Consider the following 19,023-nt stretch of genomic DNA (forward strand, 5'->3'; position numbering starts at 1 on the left):
AAAACCTTAACACTTATTTTTTTAAAGTTCCTATTCACTCCGGTGAATACTCTATGCTCTGTTTTTTTTTCCTGGCTTGCTGTCTATCTGCTTGCACTGCAATTATTCTTATTACCTCATAATGCTTTGCAGGACAACTATAGTGCCATCACTGCTGGATAAAATTGGTACTGCATATATTAAACATTAAAACTGGCTTGAATAGCAGTGGATAACTTTGAGAGGGTTACATTCTCTTCCTCTTAAGCCGCATGCATGTGGAACTTTACACTGTTTCAGTGTCCTGGGGATAAGTTGATCTACGCTATGTACACTGTCAAGGGTCAAGGCTCAGGTGAAAGCTTGGTCTAACCCAGACAGAATGGAGTGCATGACTCTCACTAAAGGATTTCATAACGTTGGATAAGTTAGCTTTTTTGGAGCTGTCCTCTCCCTTGATGACCTCCTTAGTCCCACATGCTCTTCGTGATTAGGAACATCTTTAGAGAGATTTGGTTCTCCTCTTCTTTCTTCCTCCATACCATTGATTTTTTTGTTGCTTACTTCTGTAATCAAAGTATGAGTATCACCCAACCTAGTTAAGCAATATTCAGATTGATTGTCTTCAGCTGGACTGATCTCATGCAGGGGCGATCGCTGAACCTAGTCCTTCTCATTGTCTTCATTCTGGGCCATCATTGGTTGGAATTTGTGAAATTTAGAGTAGAGAGCTCTTGACTCAACTCAGATTCAACAGGCTGAGGCTGATCAATTAGTCCCAAAATGTCTCCCGTAGATTACTTTTTGTGAACTTTTATTCCAGCCAGTCTTTCTGTGACTACAATCTGGTCGGCTTCTTATGGTCCATCTTTTAAATGATGAACATAAAGGGCATGACATTATAAAACTGCAAAACAAAAGCCCACCAGCCAAGGTTGACTGTAGAGGCTCAACCATCAGGGTTGTATCAGATGTTGTTGTGATCTTCCTTGCATATCCAGTTAAGGACATTTTTTTCCTGCAGGAACAATGATGCACTTTTTGCTCTGCAGCTTCAATTTCCCTACTCTGCCATTGTCTTGATGGGTTTTGAACCTGTGCTAGAGATGCTTCACCAGTGGGGGCTGATGGATGTGTTTTTCCTGTAAAGAATGACTTGGCTGAGCTTTCCCTAACCCAGCTGTTTCATACAAAATATCCAGGTTATTATTCCCCATCAGCAAGGGCACTCCTATGTTTGTCCTGTGATCAGGAACCACAAGAACTGTGTCAACTTCAGCTGATTTCTCCATGACACCTTCAGGGAAATTGATGGTTGCGGATATATATCCCAGATAGGGCACCTTCCTGACCACCAGCACCTTCAATGTCCAGCAAATCCTGGATGGGAAAGATTTTCTGACTTGAAAGGTTCCTGTCATAAAAGGACTTTGATACTGTGGTTACTTGGGAACCTGAATCAAATCTGTTACACTGAATCCCTTCAATGAAGACCACTGCAGTACACTTCAGACCAATAAACCTTTTTGGAAGACGGTCAAAGAGTAAATGGGCTTGGGAATGGCTTCAGCATGTGATTTCTTCTTTGTCCTGAAATCATATGGGACATCTTGGCTCATTCCCGGGGGCAGTCAGTCCCTGCACTGCAACCTGGTCCAGTTTAAATGACCATATTTGGATTCCCACTTTCTTTGTCTCTCTTTTAACTCCTTGTATTTCTGATCAACCAAGGTCTTATTTAGAGGATCTTCACTCTTTCTGGCTATATGATCACGCTTAAAACAGAACCAAGGTTTTGGTTTGGGTTTAGGTGCTATTTGTTGGGCTTTTACTGCAACTGTAGTTTTAGTAGAGGAGGCATTTAGGGTGGGATTTATCTTATCAGCATGTTTTTGTTTTCTTTGTTCTTTCTTGTTGTTAAATTGGATTTGTAACTCAGTTACCTGCTTCCTCAAATCCTCTGTTTGAAAACTATGAGGATTTAAAAGTTAATATTTATTTAGGATTAGTAGGAACAACCTAAAGTCAAGTGCAGTAATCCAATAAAGTAATCCAGTGACAGTTGGTCTGTATTTCCACTGCTGCACAGTAAATAACAGCTCCTGATAAAGCACCGAGTCCTCACTCAAATATGCCACACGCGCACTAATTGTAGAATTTACGCACAAGGAATTTAATTGTGTCTGTAAATTTTTTTTTTTTCTAGTGCATTTGTTATGACATATTATTCTATACACTCTTTGTGTCACAGTTAGCGGAGCGGACTCAGGCGCAGACCACAAGTTCCTTCAAATCAAAAGTGAATTTATTTACAGTGTTCTCCACAGTGACATATATATACACACACAACGGTGTCTGGGGAAAAGGGGCCGGGGTTCCAGGCTCCGGGAGTGAAAGGGGCAGGAGTCCAGGGAAGGAGATACCCATACAGCTCTCGCAAACACACACAGCTCCTCTTCTTTCCTCTACCACTCTTGCTCACGCTCAGTCACAGTGCACAGGGAAACGGGTCCGGGGGGAATCTATACACAGACAGAGAAACAGTTAGTCTCCAGGTTCAGACGTACTCACGACCAAAACTTTGCAGAGTGCAGGACGACTGACGCTGATGGCTCAACGATCCAGCGACGAGTAGAGCAGACTCGCCATCTTAAGTAGTACTCTAATTCTCGTAATCAGCGGCAGGTGTGCTGATCATCCCCAGGTGCGTGGGCCAGGGGCGGGAGCCCATACTGAGCTCCGCCCTGGCAGGAGAAAGAGAGAGGACGAGAGAGAAAGAGAGCAGAGGCAAGAGAGGAGAATAAACAAAACAAAACAAAGGGCCTGACTGCTGTCAGCTGGCGAGGTGCGGGGACCATGACACTTTGTCCAAGTTACAAATGCATCTCAATAGTACACAGAGGTTAGATGAGGAGAAACACAAATTTTCTATCACAATAAAGAATTGTGTGCTTCAAACATAAAATAACACCCTCATCCAACCAAGCTGTAGATTTTTCAGTTTATGAATACCAGTCTAAAGTGAATTCAGTTTGAGCTCAGTTTTGGTCCTAAATCTCCAAAAAACACCTGTCTGATTGTCAGTTTACAGTGCTGCTGCTTGCTCCTCCAACTGTCATGAACAAGTGAGTGATGAAATGTTTCTCTCACTGAAACCCATTGTGTCCAGTTCAGTTGAGTCAAACTTTTGAGGGTAAATAGTTGTTAGCTGTTTAAATGCTCAGTGAAGTTGAAGGCTTTTCTCTGTCAGCGACCCTGAGCCTAGATCAGGCTCTTCGCATTCGCTTTTTCAGCCTTCTGCCAGCACTCTGTTCTGTCGGCCATCATCTCCACGTCTCATCTCTCAATCTCCATTCACGCAACCTTCATCTCCACCTTCAGCGTCTAGGCTCTGGAGGTCCTGCTCTAATCCCTTTCACAGCAGGGGTTCTGTTCTGCAAAGATGGGCCATCGCAGTCTAACTGCCTAACATCTATTTTCTGTTCATCAGTAAATCATGTTCCTTCTTTCTAATGATCTGTCCTTATTGATATATAATAACAATAATAACTTTATAAATAAAGTGCTTTCAAACAAAATGCTGTACAACTATTTGAAACTTAAGACAAATAAAATAAAAGTGATACATAGCAATACAAGTAAAAGACACAATACAAGTTAGAAACAGTAAAAATTAAGAAACTAAAAGCCGTAGAATTAAGACCTGTAGGACAGGGTGAACAAATGTGTCTTCAACTTAGGTTTAAAAACCTCCACAGAGCATGCCCGCCTAATATCTTGAGGGAGGTTGTTCCACAGAAACGGGGCACGAAAAGAAAAAGCTCGCTCTCCAATTGTCTTTTTTCTGGCTCTAGGAACTTTTAGAAGGCCAGAGTCCTGAGATGGTAGAGCACAAGATGGAACATAAAGGAAAAGGTCAGAAAGGTATGAAGGTGCCAATCCATTTAAAGCCAGCTCTTTTTAAAATGTGAGCAGCTGCATTTTGCACCATCTGTAGACCTCTAAAACTTTTCTTTGGTAGCCCAGAGGGAAGAGCATTACAATAATCAATACGTCAAGACACAAATGCATGGAACCTCTGCAGTGTCGCTTGACAATACTTGTCTGATTCTGGCATGTTCCTCAAATGATAAAAGGCGGTCTTTGTTATCTCTTTTACATGAGACTCGAAGGAGACCATGTCGAACCTTTTTTGTTATTATTATATCTTTTCAAGGGACAACACTAAAAATATAAAACTCTGATAGAACGTAAAGTAATCAGCTTGTATAATTGTGTAAATTTGATGTCCCCTCAAAATAACTCAACACACAGCCATTAATGTCTGAAGTGCTGGCAACAAAAGTGAGTAAACCTCTGAGGGGAAATGTCCAAACTGTGCCCAACTAGCCCTTTCCCTTCCCGTTGTCATGTGATTCGTTAGTGTTACAAGGTCACGGGTTTTAATAGGGAGGAGGTTAAACTGTTAAACTTGGGGTTATTGCTCTCACACTCTCATGCTGGTCACTAGAAGGTTAACATGGCACCTCATGGCAAATAATTCTCCGAGGATCTGAAAAAAAGAATTATTGTTCTACATAAAGATGGCCTAGACCAGGGGTCGGCAATTTGCGGCTCTGGAGCCGCATGCGGCTCTTTTGTCCTTATACTGCGGCTCCGCGTGGTTTGGGAAAATAAATTAGAAGTATTTAGCTGAAGTGTATTTTATTTGTGTTTAGTTATTTTTTTAACTTGTAGTTATAAATTGGAAGATTATTGTGATTTTGAAATATAAAAATAAAATTATATCTTATTATTTTTTCATCGCTCAAAATAAGTGTCACACATGTTAAAAACAAACACCGCTCACGCCTCACAGATGACACAGTCCTGCGTAAAGATGAAAGCCCCGATTTGCAGACGCTGTGCGCAGATTTTCAGGACCATAAGTCTTATTGTAAACATATCACGGCAGACCCGACGATGTTTCCATGAACACACTTTTCAGCATCTCTTTACTGACCACTTTTCACACGCGGTTGCTGTACACATACAGCCGGCTGTAGCTTTTCAACAGCAGAGAGAGCACAGACTTTAAGGTGGCGAGGCGTGATTGCGGGTGCCGCTCAGGTGCGTCCGACTCCCCTGCAGCGGCGCTGCAGACCACGCCCCGCCACACATATTAACCAGGTAAAATACATATTTAGGCAGAATTTTGCAAATATCTATTTTTTTTTAGCAGCAGAGTGTTTTTTTCCCAATTACTTTTTAAAAGTCAGGTCAAGGCTCCAAAAGCCCAAAGGCAATATAAGGGTGGCGGCTCACAACAGTTTTTGTTTGCTGGATCATTTTAGTTCAGCTGGGTGTCTTTCCTTTTGTTATATTTCTTTAAGAGTTCAAAATATGTTAATTACATAAATAAAATGTAATTTTCTCTGTAGCACTTCATGGATTTCATAAGCAACACACCTTAGTTGCTCTGTGGATTCTTTTAAAAAGCAGTTAAAAACTTTTCTGTTCAAACAAGCCTTTTGTTGATCTACGTATTTTATATTCTTTACATTATTTACATTTGATATTTTACATTGTGTATAATGTCTATTGATTGTATTGTTTATTTTAATATTTGTGTACAGTGCTTTGTGACTGCCTGTCTGTGAAAAGCGCTTAATAAATAAACTTTACTTACTTACTTTAGTTGTTCACACAAAGCATAAAGGTAAAAAAAAAACCCAAAAACAATATATACAGTGTTATCTTCATTTTAGATTTCAAAAAGTATTTGCGGCTCCCAGTGTTTTCTTTTGCGTGGAAACCGGGTCCAAGTGGCTCTTTGGGTGTTAAAGGTTGCAGACCCCTGGCCTAGACTATAAGAAGATTGCCAACACCCTGAAACTGAGATGCAACACATTGGCTAAGACCACTGAAAACTACTACTGCAACTGAAAACAGATAAGTAATACCCTTTGACTCACTATAACCTGGAGCTGTTCTGTAAACAAGAAATGCAGCCCAGAATAGGAATAGAAATCTTTAACAAGTAAAATAATAAAGTACATCAGCTCCTTTACTGGCAACTCGCAATACACAAGCAGACTAGTGACTCAGAAAGCTAAAATTAGCTAATAATAGGCTACATTAGCTAATGTTTTTGATGCTATTTAGAGAACAAATTTCTAAATTTGTAAGTCAAAAACATCAACCCTGCATTATCAGAACATTTTGAACTTGCTATATTTCAGTTAAAGTGTGCATTAAATCTACATCACTGATTTGTGCCATGTCAGTAAGAATAAAGTAGGCCGGGTGCAGTACAGGAGCAGGAAATGATACTGTACTGTAGAGAGAGCCAATTTCAAGTTAAAGTCAAAAAGGAAGGAAAAATACACTGAAAATTCTTCTAAGACGTTTCGGTACCAAACCAGAAATAAGGTTAAACCCACTGTCAGCAGCACACCTTACCTTTGTGAAGCATGAATGCTATGAATGGTAACAACAATGTGGTATTCATTTTCCAAGTGATACAGCTCCACATCAGAGTATTACCATTTCTCAACATAACTTACATATTGCATTTGAGACTGTTTGATTTTTTCATTACAGTGATCTAACTATCAAGCAATAAAAGTGCTCAATTATGTAAAGAAGAAGGCTGAAGTCTGACAAATCACTTAGGTGTTAAATTCGTGGGTCGAATTCGAACCTGCAATTTAACAATGAAATGTAGAGAAAATGTTGGATGTAGCAAATTAAAACTCCTCCTATACAATTTAATATACATGGTCACCTTTTGTCATTCGACAACATCCATGGTTAGTCAACACAGATTTAAGCTTCTCTTTTTTTGATTGCACAAGTAAAGGGCTTGGTTATTTTTCTGTATCATCATTGGTTGTTTCTGTATAATGCTATGTGTGGCGCAGAGGTATAAAAGTTCAGCTTCAACTTGAGGAGAAGGAACTGTTCAACTGAAAAGTTACAACCTCCACAGCTGCATTCTTACACATTTATTGAAAACAGAACGTGAAAAAGGTAAGAATATCTTTAAATATCATTGATATTAAATAAAAGCAGTTTACCTTTGATCTACTAACATACTAAAGCAATTTCCATGTCTCCTTTTTTTTCAAAGGCACAGTAACCTTTAACATTTAAATGTATTCAGTCTAAGGTTTCAGATTTCTAACATGCAGTCTTTATATTAGAAATAAAAGGCAGCACCCAAAGCGGTCAACATTAAAATAGTTTACTTGAATTAAAATGTTTATTTTACTGCTCTGTGCGGTTCTGTTACATTTTTCATGTGTTTTTTACAGATTTTTGTCACCATTTTATCATCTGCTAACGTCTCTGATTAGAGTAGGCTACACTCACAGGGATAATATGACACATGAAATCCTGGGCATTCACAGAGTCTGAAGCAGAAAGCCCAACTTAACAGGGAAAGTTGATGACCACTAATGAGATACTCTTTATCTCCAACTTAGACTTTAGGGTTTGTCAAGCAAGAAAAGCTTAACTTTGTTGAACTTTCTTAATATTGCACACCTCACTTTTAGGGCCTATAGGGGAGATGCTGACAATGGGAGCAATGCCAACATCCCAAACACTGGTTGTGAGAACAAATACCCTAACAATACTACAATCAAGTGAACCTTTAGTTAACTTGATAAACTCACGTACCAAATAAAAATAATAATAAAACATTAAGAGGTTTTATTCCGATATAAATGCTGTATTTGGGGATGGTGATACTCAGTGTTCAGGAACTGCTTTCCACAACGTATGTTTGTGTTCATATTTGCATATCAAAATTTTATGTTTGCCCTGCAGTCAAAATGAAGAAGCCTGCTCTCCTCTCTGCAGTCCTGCTGCTGTTGTTTTTTGTTGGGACATCAGTTCAGGGTAACCTTTAGTGTTTTTTTTTCCTGTGTTGCTAAATTAAAAAAAAATTAAATGCCAAAAAAATCCTTGAATAGTCACATAGATTAATCGCCTTTATTGTTTTTCTGCTCATCTTCTGTAAACTAACTTCAACCTCCTTTGTTATTTAAGGTAACACTAACTTCAGAGTGGAGGTGAATGTGCCACCCAGTGACATTAAGACCTACAGCACTTTTACTGCTTATAGAGGAAGCCTCTTTGGTGGACTGACGAGACTGAAATACTCAAACCAAGGCTTCAAGTAAGACCATGATATCAGCTATTTCTTTACTAGAAGAATCCATACATTTTGTTTTGTTCTCTTAATTTTTAATTAAAATTGAGACCCTGTATATCTGGGTGTGAATTTTTAATTCCAGATAACTAATTGTGCTCTGTAATGTTTGTTGACATCTTAAAAAAACCAAATCTTTATACTTTTTTCTTACAGTAGACCACAGAAACCTGTATATGTACAGCACAGTCAAAAACCACATAACATCTTTAGCTTTAAAATGCCTTCCTTTCATTAATGTTTCATAAATCCTCATGAGATTTTGAAAGTGTCTCTGCTCTTTTGTGCAGTTACAATAGAGGACCTTCTATAACTCTTCTTTTCAGTTGAATTTTATTTATATAGCACCAAATCACCACAACATTTGCTCAAGGCACTTTATTTTGTAAGATAAAGACCCTGCAATAACATAGAGAAAGTCCCAACAATCACATGGCCCCACACAGGAGGGAGACAAGACAAAAGGCGCAAAAGAGCCAGAGATTAATAATAACTAATAACTGAATGCAGAGTTCTGTTTAAAAACATAGAGAGTGAAACTATTTGCATTGTTAAAAAGGATTTCATAGTTATATTAAAAACTGTCCATTTTGCTCTTTAAAAAGTCATTCCCTATGTTTTCAGCTTTCAGTACATACCACATGATGACTATGGACCATTCCTTCAGAGTGTAAATGGTTTGGCAGGAAATTCATCACACTACTGGCAACTGCTGAGTGGTACAACCCCACTCAATGTTGGTGAGTGAAACATACTCACGATGTGTTAGATAAGCTGAGGTCAGACATTTGATGCACACAGTCCAACTTGTCGTATTATATAATATTCTCTGAACTTTTACTTTTTTTTTTTTACAGGTATGGGATGTTACCTTCCAACAGCAAATGAAGTCGTCACCCTGAAATACACAAAAATTTAAGACCATCTAAAGTCTTATTGTGACTTACGGTCAACCAATACGCTTTGATCTTTGGCACGTTGAGGTTAATAATTGACTTGTAGTGTCATTTTTTTGCTTGGGAGTCTTCTAATCATAAATCAGTAGCCTATCACTAGCTTAGATTCTTTTACTGTGTTTCTGTCAGACTTTATGAATTAAGATTACAGCGTTAATCTACAATTCTGCCACAGTGTAGTAATCTGAAGTAATAGAAAACCCCATTAGTCACAAGAGCAGTCAGTAAAACATATATAACAACTTGAACTTTTTTTTTTAAATTTACTGCCTTTATGGCAACTTTTATTGTGTTTGAGAGCAATTAGTACTTTCTCAACTTGCCCCAGTGTACCATAATTTTACATTCAAATTCCATTATTTGAGAGCTACTTGTATGCTGACAAGTGGTCTCAGGTTTACTGTAAAAGGATGGTGTGGTTTGTGTAATGAGGCACATGATTAATAGTGGGGTACTACCCTTCTTAAGGGACAACCCCAACTAGGGTTTAAATACCTGGGACTTTCCACCATTTGGTTTTAGAACTGAAAAAGTCTCTTTGATGAGAGGTGAAAAACTTTCCCAAAACTTAAAGTCCAACTTAATTTTTACTTCTAACAATTTGTTATAAAAACAAAAGTGTTCAATTCCAAGTGGCTTCTAATCAACCATACAAACAAAAGAGACCAAAAATTAAAAACATCTGGCAGCAGTAAAGGTGGCCAAAGATGCTTTTATACTAAGAGGACAAGGCAGTAGAAGGGTGACAGGAGACATCCTGATGATATTGCCAAGTGGCAGCATGTAAATAATAAAAAGTACTGGTCCCAGTACTTTTTTTTGGTTCTGTTATTGTGGAGCTGTTACTGTGAATTTGGATAAATTTGTCAAAACAGTCATTACAAAGAGGCTTTGAAAACAGATTTGAAAATGGGACGTCTGACCGAGTCAAATCTAAAGATTAATCAGTCATGCAACAATGAATTTGTGCTGTTGTTCTGGTATTTTATTACATGGTCTGCGTTTTACAGGCCCAACTTTTACAGGCATTGCAAACTAGCTTAGGCTATAAAAGCAATGTTGTGTTGCTTGCTTCATGTGACATACCTGTCCCAGTGTAAAATTAAACTGCATTCAAAGTGGTTTATTTTAACATTTGTCATGTCACTTCTTAAATCTTGTCCTGAAAACTCAATTAATTAATTTAAAAAATTCAAACAAATGATGATGCTGGTGTTTGTTTACTGAATACTAATACTGAGAGGATGAAACAACTCATATCTGATAATCCATATGTATTGTATAAACATACATATATGGTCATGGTCCACGGGAGTGTCTGGGGGGTTTCCACCTATGGCAATTGATCTTCTGTCCACCCCTTTGGGGTGGAGCTTCCAGCATCTCACCTGGGCCTCATCTGCAAGTAATCAGTAAGAGAGCTTCTTAAACTGGTGCAACCTGCTACTCCTTGCCAGTTCATTATGCTCTCCACGGTGGTAACTAGGCAACTCTTCTCAGTTACCTGCTTCTTACTCAAGCAATAACTCCTTCTCCATCTGTACAGCCATTACTTCAGTGTTTTGATGACGTTAAGGGTTGAACGTCTCTTAACTTTTTAAAATTCAGTCACAAAAAAAGAGCACAGACAGTCAGGACCCATTCCCTGACCCGAAGGCTAAGGGAACAAACCCTCTCGTCCACTGGGAGAAACCCCAACATAACAGCAGCAACCCGAAGGGATACCAAGATACCCACCCCAGCCCGGCACCTCTCACCAGGGGCAACTCCAGACTGAGACCGAGTCCAGCCCCTCTCCAGGAGACTGGTTCCAGAGCCCCGGCCATGCGTTGAGGTGAGCCCGACTATATCTAGCCGGTACCTCTCAACCTCACGCATTAGCTCAGGCTCCTTCCCCACGAGAGAGGTGACATTCCATGCCCCAGTTGCCGGTCTTGGTAGCTGGGGATCAGTCCGTCAGGGCCTCAACTAATGGCCGCCGCCCGACTCACACTGCACCCGACCCCTACGGTGCCTCCTGCGGGTGATGGGCCTGCAGGAAGATGGGCCCATGTCCCTTTTCCGGGCTGTGCCCGGCCGTGCACTATGGACTATTGGCCGGCCACCAGACGCTCGCCTGGCTCCAGGGCCCCGGTAACCCTATCCCGGGCAGGGTGAACTGTTCCCTCGATGGTCTTTTCATAGGGGTCTTCTGAATCGCACTTTGTCTGGTCCCTCACCCAGGACCAATTTGCCATGGGAGCAGGAGCGGATCTAGAAGGGTGGCATGGGGTAGCAAGTGCCACGCTAAATTGATCCCTTGCCACCCCAAGTGCCACCCCAGTTTTGCATATGACAGTGTTGTTTAATAAAATAAGATAGCATTAACAGTTTGAGCGTAGTTACAGTCCACAGTGAATATAAATGCTAAAACTGAATATATTGCATAGTGTTCCCCCCCCTTCCCCCCTCCACCATTAACAAATGGTTCAGCCCATTGTAGGACCGGCTTTTTTCTTGTTTTCACTAGCAAGTGATGCTTATGATTGTGCCAGAGCACATTTTGAACAACACCATGGGAATTTTGGATTTTACACAGGTGGTTGGATGTTACACTCTGGAAATGGAAGGAAGGTGAGTGTTATTAACCCTCTGTAGTCCACGGACACGCTGCACCTCCAAATCACATGACTATTTTAAGCTGACATAGCAACAAGCTACAGCCACACTGAGTCTCTATTTCAGCCCACTTTGAAAGTTCAGACTTCAAAGTTTTTAAATTTTAATTACAAGCCAGTAAATCCAGAGTTATGATAATATATATAAGCCATGCTTTTTTCTAAATAGTGTCATCACGTGTGTGTGTGTGTGTGTGGCGTTTTCTCACGAAAGCGCGAAAACAGTAAAGAAAGGAAAAAAGCCACCTCTTTCCTATCGGTGGAAAAATGCACCATGTCAACCAATTAAAAAAAAAAAAAAAAAAGTCAACAAGTGGGATTTGGTTGTTTAGGAAGAGAGGAAAGTTTTGGGAGTGACGGTAACGGCAGTGACACAGAGCGAGCGAGTGAGAGAGAGAGAGAGTTTAGATGTGGGAGATTTGTGATGTTTAGTGTGGAGTGTATACTCAGTGTGTTTTGTTGTCTTGTGTCAGTGAGGGCACTAATGAATGTCACAGAGGCACATTTGCAATGTAAACACTGTCACTAAGTAGAAAACCAGCGGAGTGATACACCTCCTGTTGTCAGGCCTGCAGGTTTATCCCTGTGATGTTCTCCTCTGTCTTTTGGTGGACAAACTTTTTTTTTTTTTACTGGCACACATCATTTGTGGGGCATCTTATTGCGAAACTTGATTGTTCTCTCATTTTAGTTTTAGTAATATTTTTAAATGGTTGTACAAATTGAAAAAAATGGCAGGTGTATTGGCTGCATTTTTAGATAAATAGTTGTATATGTTTACAAAATATACAATTTATATTTGCATTTCAAGTTATCAAAATGTACTCAACATGTCTGTGTTTTGTTTTGTTTTTTTACAGTAAAAAAATACTACTAGGATTTTAAGTTCTTTGTGTGATTTCAGATCAGTAACACTAATGCAGTATGTCAGTGAAAAAACAACTAAATTCAGTTGAGCTGAAAAGAATGATACCAAACAAGGCAAGGGAAAAAAAAATAAAATGAAACAATTTGAGGGTGAACTACAATAGCTCCAGATAAAACCTGGCGCTTTTCCTCAACATTTTGCCGCAATGTTTCAAAGAACCAGAAAGTAAATAAACGGCAGATGGAAGTGGCGCACGTCAAATCGTCTTACGTTTCAAGCATGTGCAGTACAGGAACGTAGCGTTTTCAGTGTGGATGAAAACGACTGAAAGCGATAGTGTGGACACAGAGCGATTTTAGACAAAAAAAACAAAACAAAACGCATTTTTCAAATTTATCCATATTATGGTAAATGGCCTGCGCCTTGTATAGCACTTTACTCAGTCCCTAAGGACCCCAAAGCGCTTTACACTACATTCAGTCATTCACCCATTCACACACTGGCAATGGCAAGCTACATTGTAGCCACAGCTGCCCTGGGGCGCACTGACAGAGGCGAGGCTGCCGGACACTGGCGCCACTGGGCCCTCTGACCACCACCAGTAGGCAGACATGGTTAGTATCTTGCCCAAGGATATTTGGCATGCAGCCAGGAGGCAGCCTGGGATTGAACCACCGACCTTCTGATTAGTGGCTGACCTGCTCTGCCACCTCAGCTACAGCCACCCCATTAGTGTAGACGTAGCCTCTGTTAGCAGCACACCTTGACTTTGTGAAGCACGATTGGTAACAGTGTGTTATACATGTTCCAAATGATATAACTCTACATTAAACATTCCCATTTCAAAATGCAATTCACTCATTTCATTTGAGATGACTGCTTGATTGCAGTGATCTAACTATCAATTGATAAAACTGTTCAATTATAGATAGATAGATAGATAGATATAAATAAATACAAAGACCGAAGTCTGAATAGTTTGTAAATTACAAACACAGATTATGGTAACATCATTAACTTTATTTGTTAGCTTTCTGGTGTACTTGCATGGTTACTCAATGAGGCTTGAAGGTGGAAGTTAAAAAAGTCTATGTGCTGCAATTAAATAATGTCCACAGTTTACACAAGAACAAGATACAAGCAAGCACTTCCACACAATTTAGACATTTTTTTACACTTTAGACATAAGAGGAAATGAAATTGCGCTTACTGTGGACTGAAAACACACACTGGACTTTACCCATTACCTGTCATCATGTTTTGAACCAACCTTTTCTTGCTCCATCCCCAGTTACACATGCTTACCTCATTTCCCATCAAACTGCCTGTTTCCCTGTAAATGTGCAAGGCCAGGGTCACAGAGTAACAGTTATAAAAATATACAAAGTAGCACAGTGAAATGTAACGCAGCACTTACCTGAATAACAAGATTCAGTTTAGTTAAGGATGAAATTTAAAAACAGCCAAATCTCCTGATGTCCCACCTGAGGGAAAGCCTGCAGTTCTTTAATGTAGTTGTGGGTTTGACCTCCTGGATGACCTCCTTGTAGTAATTTTGGTAGGCCCGTAACTCCTGGGAAGGTTTACCACTGTTCCGTTTTCTCAGTTTGTGTTTAATGGCTTTCACTGTGGTTCACTGAAGTCCTAAAGCATTAGAAATCAGTTTGTAACCCTTTGCAGACTGATAACTGTCAGTGACTTTGTTTCTTAGGTGTTTCTTTGGATCTTGGTATGTTGTGTTGCTTTTTGATATCTCTTACCCTGCTTCCCTTTTAGATGGGTGAGTGTGTTTTGTAAAACTAAACTCAGCTTTCCAAAAAATGTGGTTAATCACAGTTAAGTTGTGATTTAACAAGAGGGGCAATTACTTTTTCAGAGAAGGTAAGTAGGTTTGGATAAGCTTTCCATTGATGAAATCATAATTTAAAAACTGCATTTTGTATTTACTCAGGTTGTCTTTGTCTAATATTAACATTTGTTTGATGATCTGAAACATGTCAGTGTGACAAATCTGTGCAAAACACTAGGAAATCAGGAAGGGGGCAAACTTTTTTTCACATCACTGTATGTGGAAATCTAATTGTAGCTCAATCTGCACTCAAAACATACACATGGGGAGTTAAAAAGGTCATTTTGCCCATTAACTGTCATCATGTTTTGAAGCAAGCTTTTCTTGCTCCACCCTCACTTACAAAACATCTAATAATGTTGGCCTCATTTCCCATCAAACTGCCTGTTTCTCTGTAAATGTGCAAGGCCAGGGTCACGGGGTAACAGTTATAAAAATATACAAGAAGACATATTCTCCTCTAACAGGCTGGTGTAGTCCTCACAGTGCGCCTTTCTCTTCAATGCAACAACTGATAACAAACTGCAGTTTACAGTAGGAAACGTAGTGATTATTTCCACCGCAGGCTGGCTGTGAACTGCCTGCTTCTCTGCCAAGCAGCTGAGACTGGGATGGAAAAAAAAATCAACCCTGGCATTTTTTGTGCAGGTGACTCATGATCACTCAATATATGTACAGCGGGTAAAATAAGTGTTGAACAGCTCACCAATTTTCTAAGTAAATAGGTTTTAAATAGGTTAAAGGTGCTGTTAACATGAAATTCTCACCAGATGTTGGTAACAACTGCTCCAATCCACACATGCATAGAAATCAAACCATAAATTATGTGTAATAATGAGAAATGACACAGTAAAAAAGTATTGAACACATGAAGAAAAGGAGGTGCAAAAGGCATGGAAAGTCATGACAACAGCTGAAACCTATCAGTAATTTGAAGCAATCCTGCCACCTTGTGCAAATTAATATCAGATGGTTCAGTCCCAACTGAAGGCCTACACACAAGATGTCTTATTACCAAGGTGTTACACAAGTACATCTTATGATGGATAAAATCAATGAGCTCACACAGGACCAGCAAAACATACTGATGGCACTGGTTACAAAATAATTTCTAATTTTCACCATAAACTGGTCACAAACAGGTGCTCCCCACATGATTTCAGACAGAGGACTAATAAGAATTATCAGAAGAGTTGTCCAAGAGCAAAAGACCACTTCTGGAGAGCTGCAGAAAGACCTGGAAAACAAGTATTTACTCAAATGCCATGGCCTGTATGCATGCTGCTGAAGAAAAAAGCATGCTGAAGCACATTCAAAGTTTGCTGAAAAACATTTAGACAACCCTGTGAAATATTGGGAGAATATAATCTGGTCAGATGAGAAAATTAAACTCTTTGGATGCCATAATACACACAGTGTTTGGAGGTCAAAAGGTGCTGCATATCACTCCAAAAATTCCATACTAAGTGATGTTTAGAGGTGGGAAGATCACAGTATTGAGCTGTTTTTCAACATATAACCCTGGCACGCTTCATGTAACTGCTTCCTTCAGTTACATGAAGCATCACTGATGAATGGAAAAATGTACAGAAACATTCTTGATTAAAAACAATCTGCTGCCATCTACCAGGATGATGAAGAGGAGACCACACAGGTCTCCTCGCAGGCCTGGACTGGTAATCTGGCACAAGAAGACATATTGCTGACCAGTTCATTTCTGTGGTCAGGCTACGATGTACTACTGTCATCCAAGAGTGGATGTTTCAGTAACACAACAATCCCAAACACACTGCCAAGGAAACTCTCAGTTGGTTTCAGAGAAAGAAAATAAAGCTGCCAGAATGGCCCAGCCAATCACTTGAAACCAGTTGAAAATCTGTGGAAAGGACTATAGAAGGGGAGCACAGGTCCTTCAGGATTTAAGGACTGTTTGTGTTAAAGAATGGGCCAAAATTACATCTGTGCAATGCATATGACTAGTTTCTCACCAGTGTCATTTCTCATTATTACACATAATTTATGGACATCTATGGTTTGACTTCTTTGCATGTTTGGAGTGGACAGGTTGTCACTGACATCTGGTGAGAATTTCGTGTCAACAGCACCTTTAGAAACACATTTCCCTTTAAAATTAATGACTTGTTCTTATTTTACTCACTGTGTGTATATTGTGTATATATTTAATTTTAAAAATCACGTCGGTACAGTTGCTGGGTTAGGGGATCTTAGTTGCACGGACGGTAATACCGCATGCGACAATTAAAACTAGCAGTGGATCATGGTTAAAGTAGCCCTTCATTTTACCTGAATCCTTGAATCTCTCCCTTCCTGATTAATTTCACCTTCCTCTTCTTTGCTCTGTTGTTGGCACTGCTCTCTCTCCTGCACTTCTCCACAGCTAATGTTCAATGTGCCAGATTACCAGTCCAGGCCTGCGAGGAGACCTGTGTGGTGTGTCTCTGCCTCCCAGCCCTGCCTCTTTGCAGCCATGCCATTCAGTGCGCCACGGGAAAAGTGGCACGAGCACGCCCTCTGCTGACCAGTTCATTTCTGTGGTCAGGCTACGATGTACTACTGTCATTTTTCAATCCAGAACCAGCTTGAGTGCATCTAAAGATACAAAAATTCCAGAGATGTGAATCTCTTAGGTGCACAGTCACACCATGCTCACTGAAACTGTCACGGTCCTGGGTCTGTGACCCAGTGTTTTGATTGTGTATTATTGTTTATTGGTCTGTTTTCTTTATGGTTCATGTTTACTAGTATTTCTGTTTTATTTATTACAAAAGTTACTAAGCGTTAAAAGGTGCTTTAGATTTAAATTCTTATCATGAGTCAATAACGTTGACAATGAAAACAACTCTTGTGAAACTGCTGTTTCCAGTAGTAAACGTGTGCAGTTTTTTTCCTCTGAGACAAACAGTTCAGAATGAGTCATGCCGGTTACTGTTACTAATACTACAGCTGCAAGTCCCGTGTACGAATCTTCATTCTCACCACTCATAATGGAGTTCTCAAAACAGGTATGTAGTTTCCCATCTGCTTTTTTCTTTTTAATTGTCGACACTGCTTTTTCAAATATGTAATAAAGAGCAAGACCAGTAACACACTAGCAGTTGTTGCCATGAATTTGCCTTTCCGATGAAAGCAAATATGAACGCTCAGAAGAGTCTTAGCCTGCAACGAATAGAAATGCAGGCTCTCAGTCTTGTGTCACAGGTGCACATCACTGAAGTATGTGTATATGTATATATGTACACACACATATATATATATATACATGTATATGTATACATTGTAGGATTTGTATAAAATATTATATAAGCCATATAAATGTTGTCACTTGGTTTGCAAGACAGTGTTTATGCAAAGTTTCATAAAGATTGGCCCACTCATCTAGGGGGAGATAGGGAACATGTTTTCACAATTTGAAAGCTTGATATCAGAAGGCCTGTATGAATAATATGTTTCTTGGGGTACAGAAGGGATGCAAATGTCAGCCAGCCAGCCTGATTGCCTGCTGACTCAGAGGTAAGCCATTTGACATGCTGACATTTCTTGGAAATGTTACATCAAGGACGTATTTTTACTTTGGAAATGATCAATTCCAAAGTAATTACCACTGTACTCAATAAATATAATACAATATTTGATTTTACACAGTGATAAAAACATGATATTATACTATACTAAAGTAAAATATCTCAATCACATACTGACAGCACAAACAAACCACTTGGACAAGCTCAAATTGAATACAGTGTTTACCACCTCAAGTTTTCCCATGTCATACCCTATCGTAAAATCCCCTCTGTCACAAAATCAGCCCTTCAACGGTGGACGTCATATTATTTAAAAAAATGTTATAAATGATTTGCATGTCACTCAGTGAAATAAGTGTTTGATCTTCAAGCACATAACATAGTACAGAGGTTCCCAAAGTGGGGGGTGCCATTGCTGGAGGGGGTTAATTAAAAAACAAAACAAATAATGTTTGGATGCTGCTAGCATAATAAAAACACAAAGCAGAGGATGAAGCATTGCCAAATATGCTTCCAAACCAACTTCCTTCCAAGCCAAAGACCAGAAAATATGATGAAGCATATCTTGCCTTTGGCCTTACCTGCACAATGGTACTGCCAAGGTTGGTCTCCCCAACAGAGACGCTGGACTGTCCAAATTACGGACAAACAGTATCCTGCATTCTTGATTTTTACTTCACAAACACTTCTTATAATGATATTTTGGCGATGTTAGCTCTTTATACAGTAAAGTTACAGTGGGATACAAATAATATCAGGCTGATCCTGCCACAATTTGTTTTCCCAGTTCAAATCACTGACTAACAGTATCCCACAGTTGTTTATGTTTTTAAACTCATTTTGCACAGAGAAACATTTTTTGAAAAATGTATTGATAGCAGGGTTGAATATTCTTACACAGTAAAAAAAAAAACAACTATACGTAAAATAATTTCACCATAAAGATGGTTTGTTTAGTGGTTTATTTTATTGCAA

General features: G+C 39.4%; 1 protein-coding gene across 2 annotated transcripts; it reads left to right on the forward strand.

Moving 5' to 3' along the window:
* Positions 1–6,609: 6,609 nt before the first annotated feature.
* On the forward strand, positions 6,610–10,333 carry LOC148100215 (cobalamin binding intrinsic factor-like). 2 transcript variants are annotated; one of them, XM_087849081.1, is made up of 5 exons: positions 6,610–6,990; positions 7,792–7,863; positions 8,014–8,143; positions 8,801–8,916; positions 9,034–10,333. In XM_087849081.1, the coding sequence occupies exons 2-5, from the start codon at positions 7,797–7,799 to the stop codon at positions 9,093–9,095; spliced, it is 375 nt and encodes a 124-aa protein (XP_087705207.1). In that variant the 5' UTR covers positions 6,610–6,990; positions 7,792–7,796; the 3' UTR covers positions 9,096–10,333. The 2 variants fall into 2 exon arrangements, with proteins under 2 accessions (XP_087705207.1, XP_087705206.1); XM_087849080.1 differs by lacking the exon at positions 6,610–6,990 and having other exon boundaries at positions 7,189–7,863.
* Positions 10,334–19,023: the final 8,690 nt, after the last annotated feature.

This window comes from Neolamprologus brichardi, chromosome 12 (assembly GCF_056152115.1).
Source record: "Neolamprologus brichardi isolate AB-2024 chromosome 12, ASM5615211v1, whole genome shotgun sequence".
In the NCBI taxonomy this organism is placed as follows: domain Eukaryota; kingdom Metazoa; phylum Chordata; class Actinopteri; order Cichliformes; family Cichlidae; genus Neolamprologus; species Neolamprologus brichardi.

Coding starts and splice junctions, on each gene's coding strand:
- LOC148100215 (XM_087849080.1), top strand. CDS start 7,689: ATGCTGTATTTGGGGATGGTGATACTCAGTGTTCAGGAACTGCTTTCC. Junction 7,864..8,013: donor TGTTGGGACATCAGTTCAGG/GTAACCTTTAGT, acceptor TTGTTATTTAAG/GTAACACTAACTTCAGAGTG. Junction 8,917..9,033: donor TACAACCCCACTCAATGTTG/GTGAGTGAAACA, acceptor TTTTTTTTACAG/GTATGGGATGTTACCTTCCA.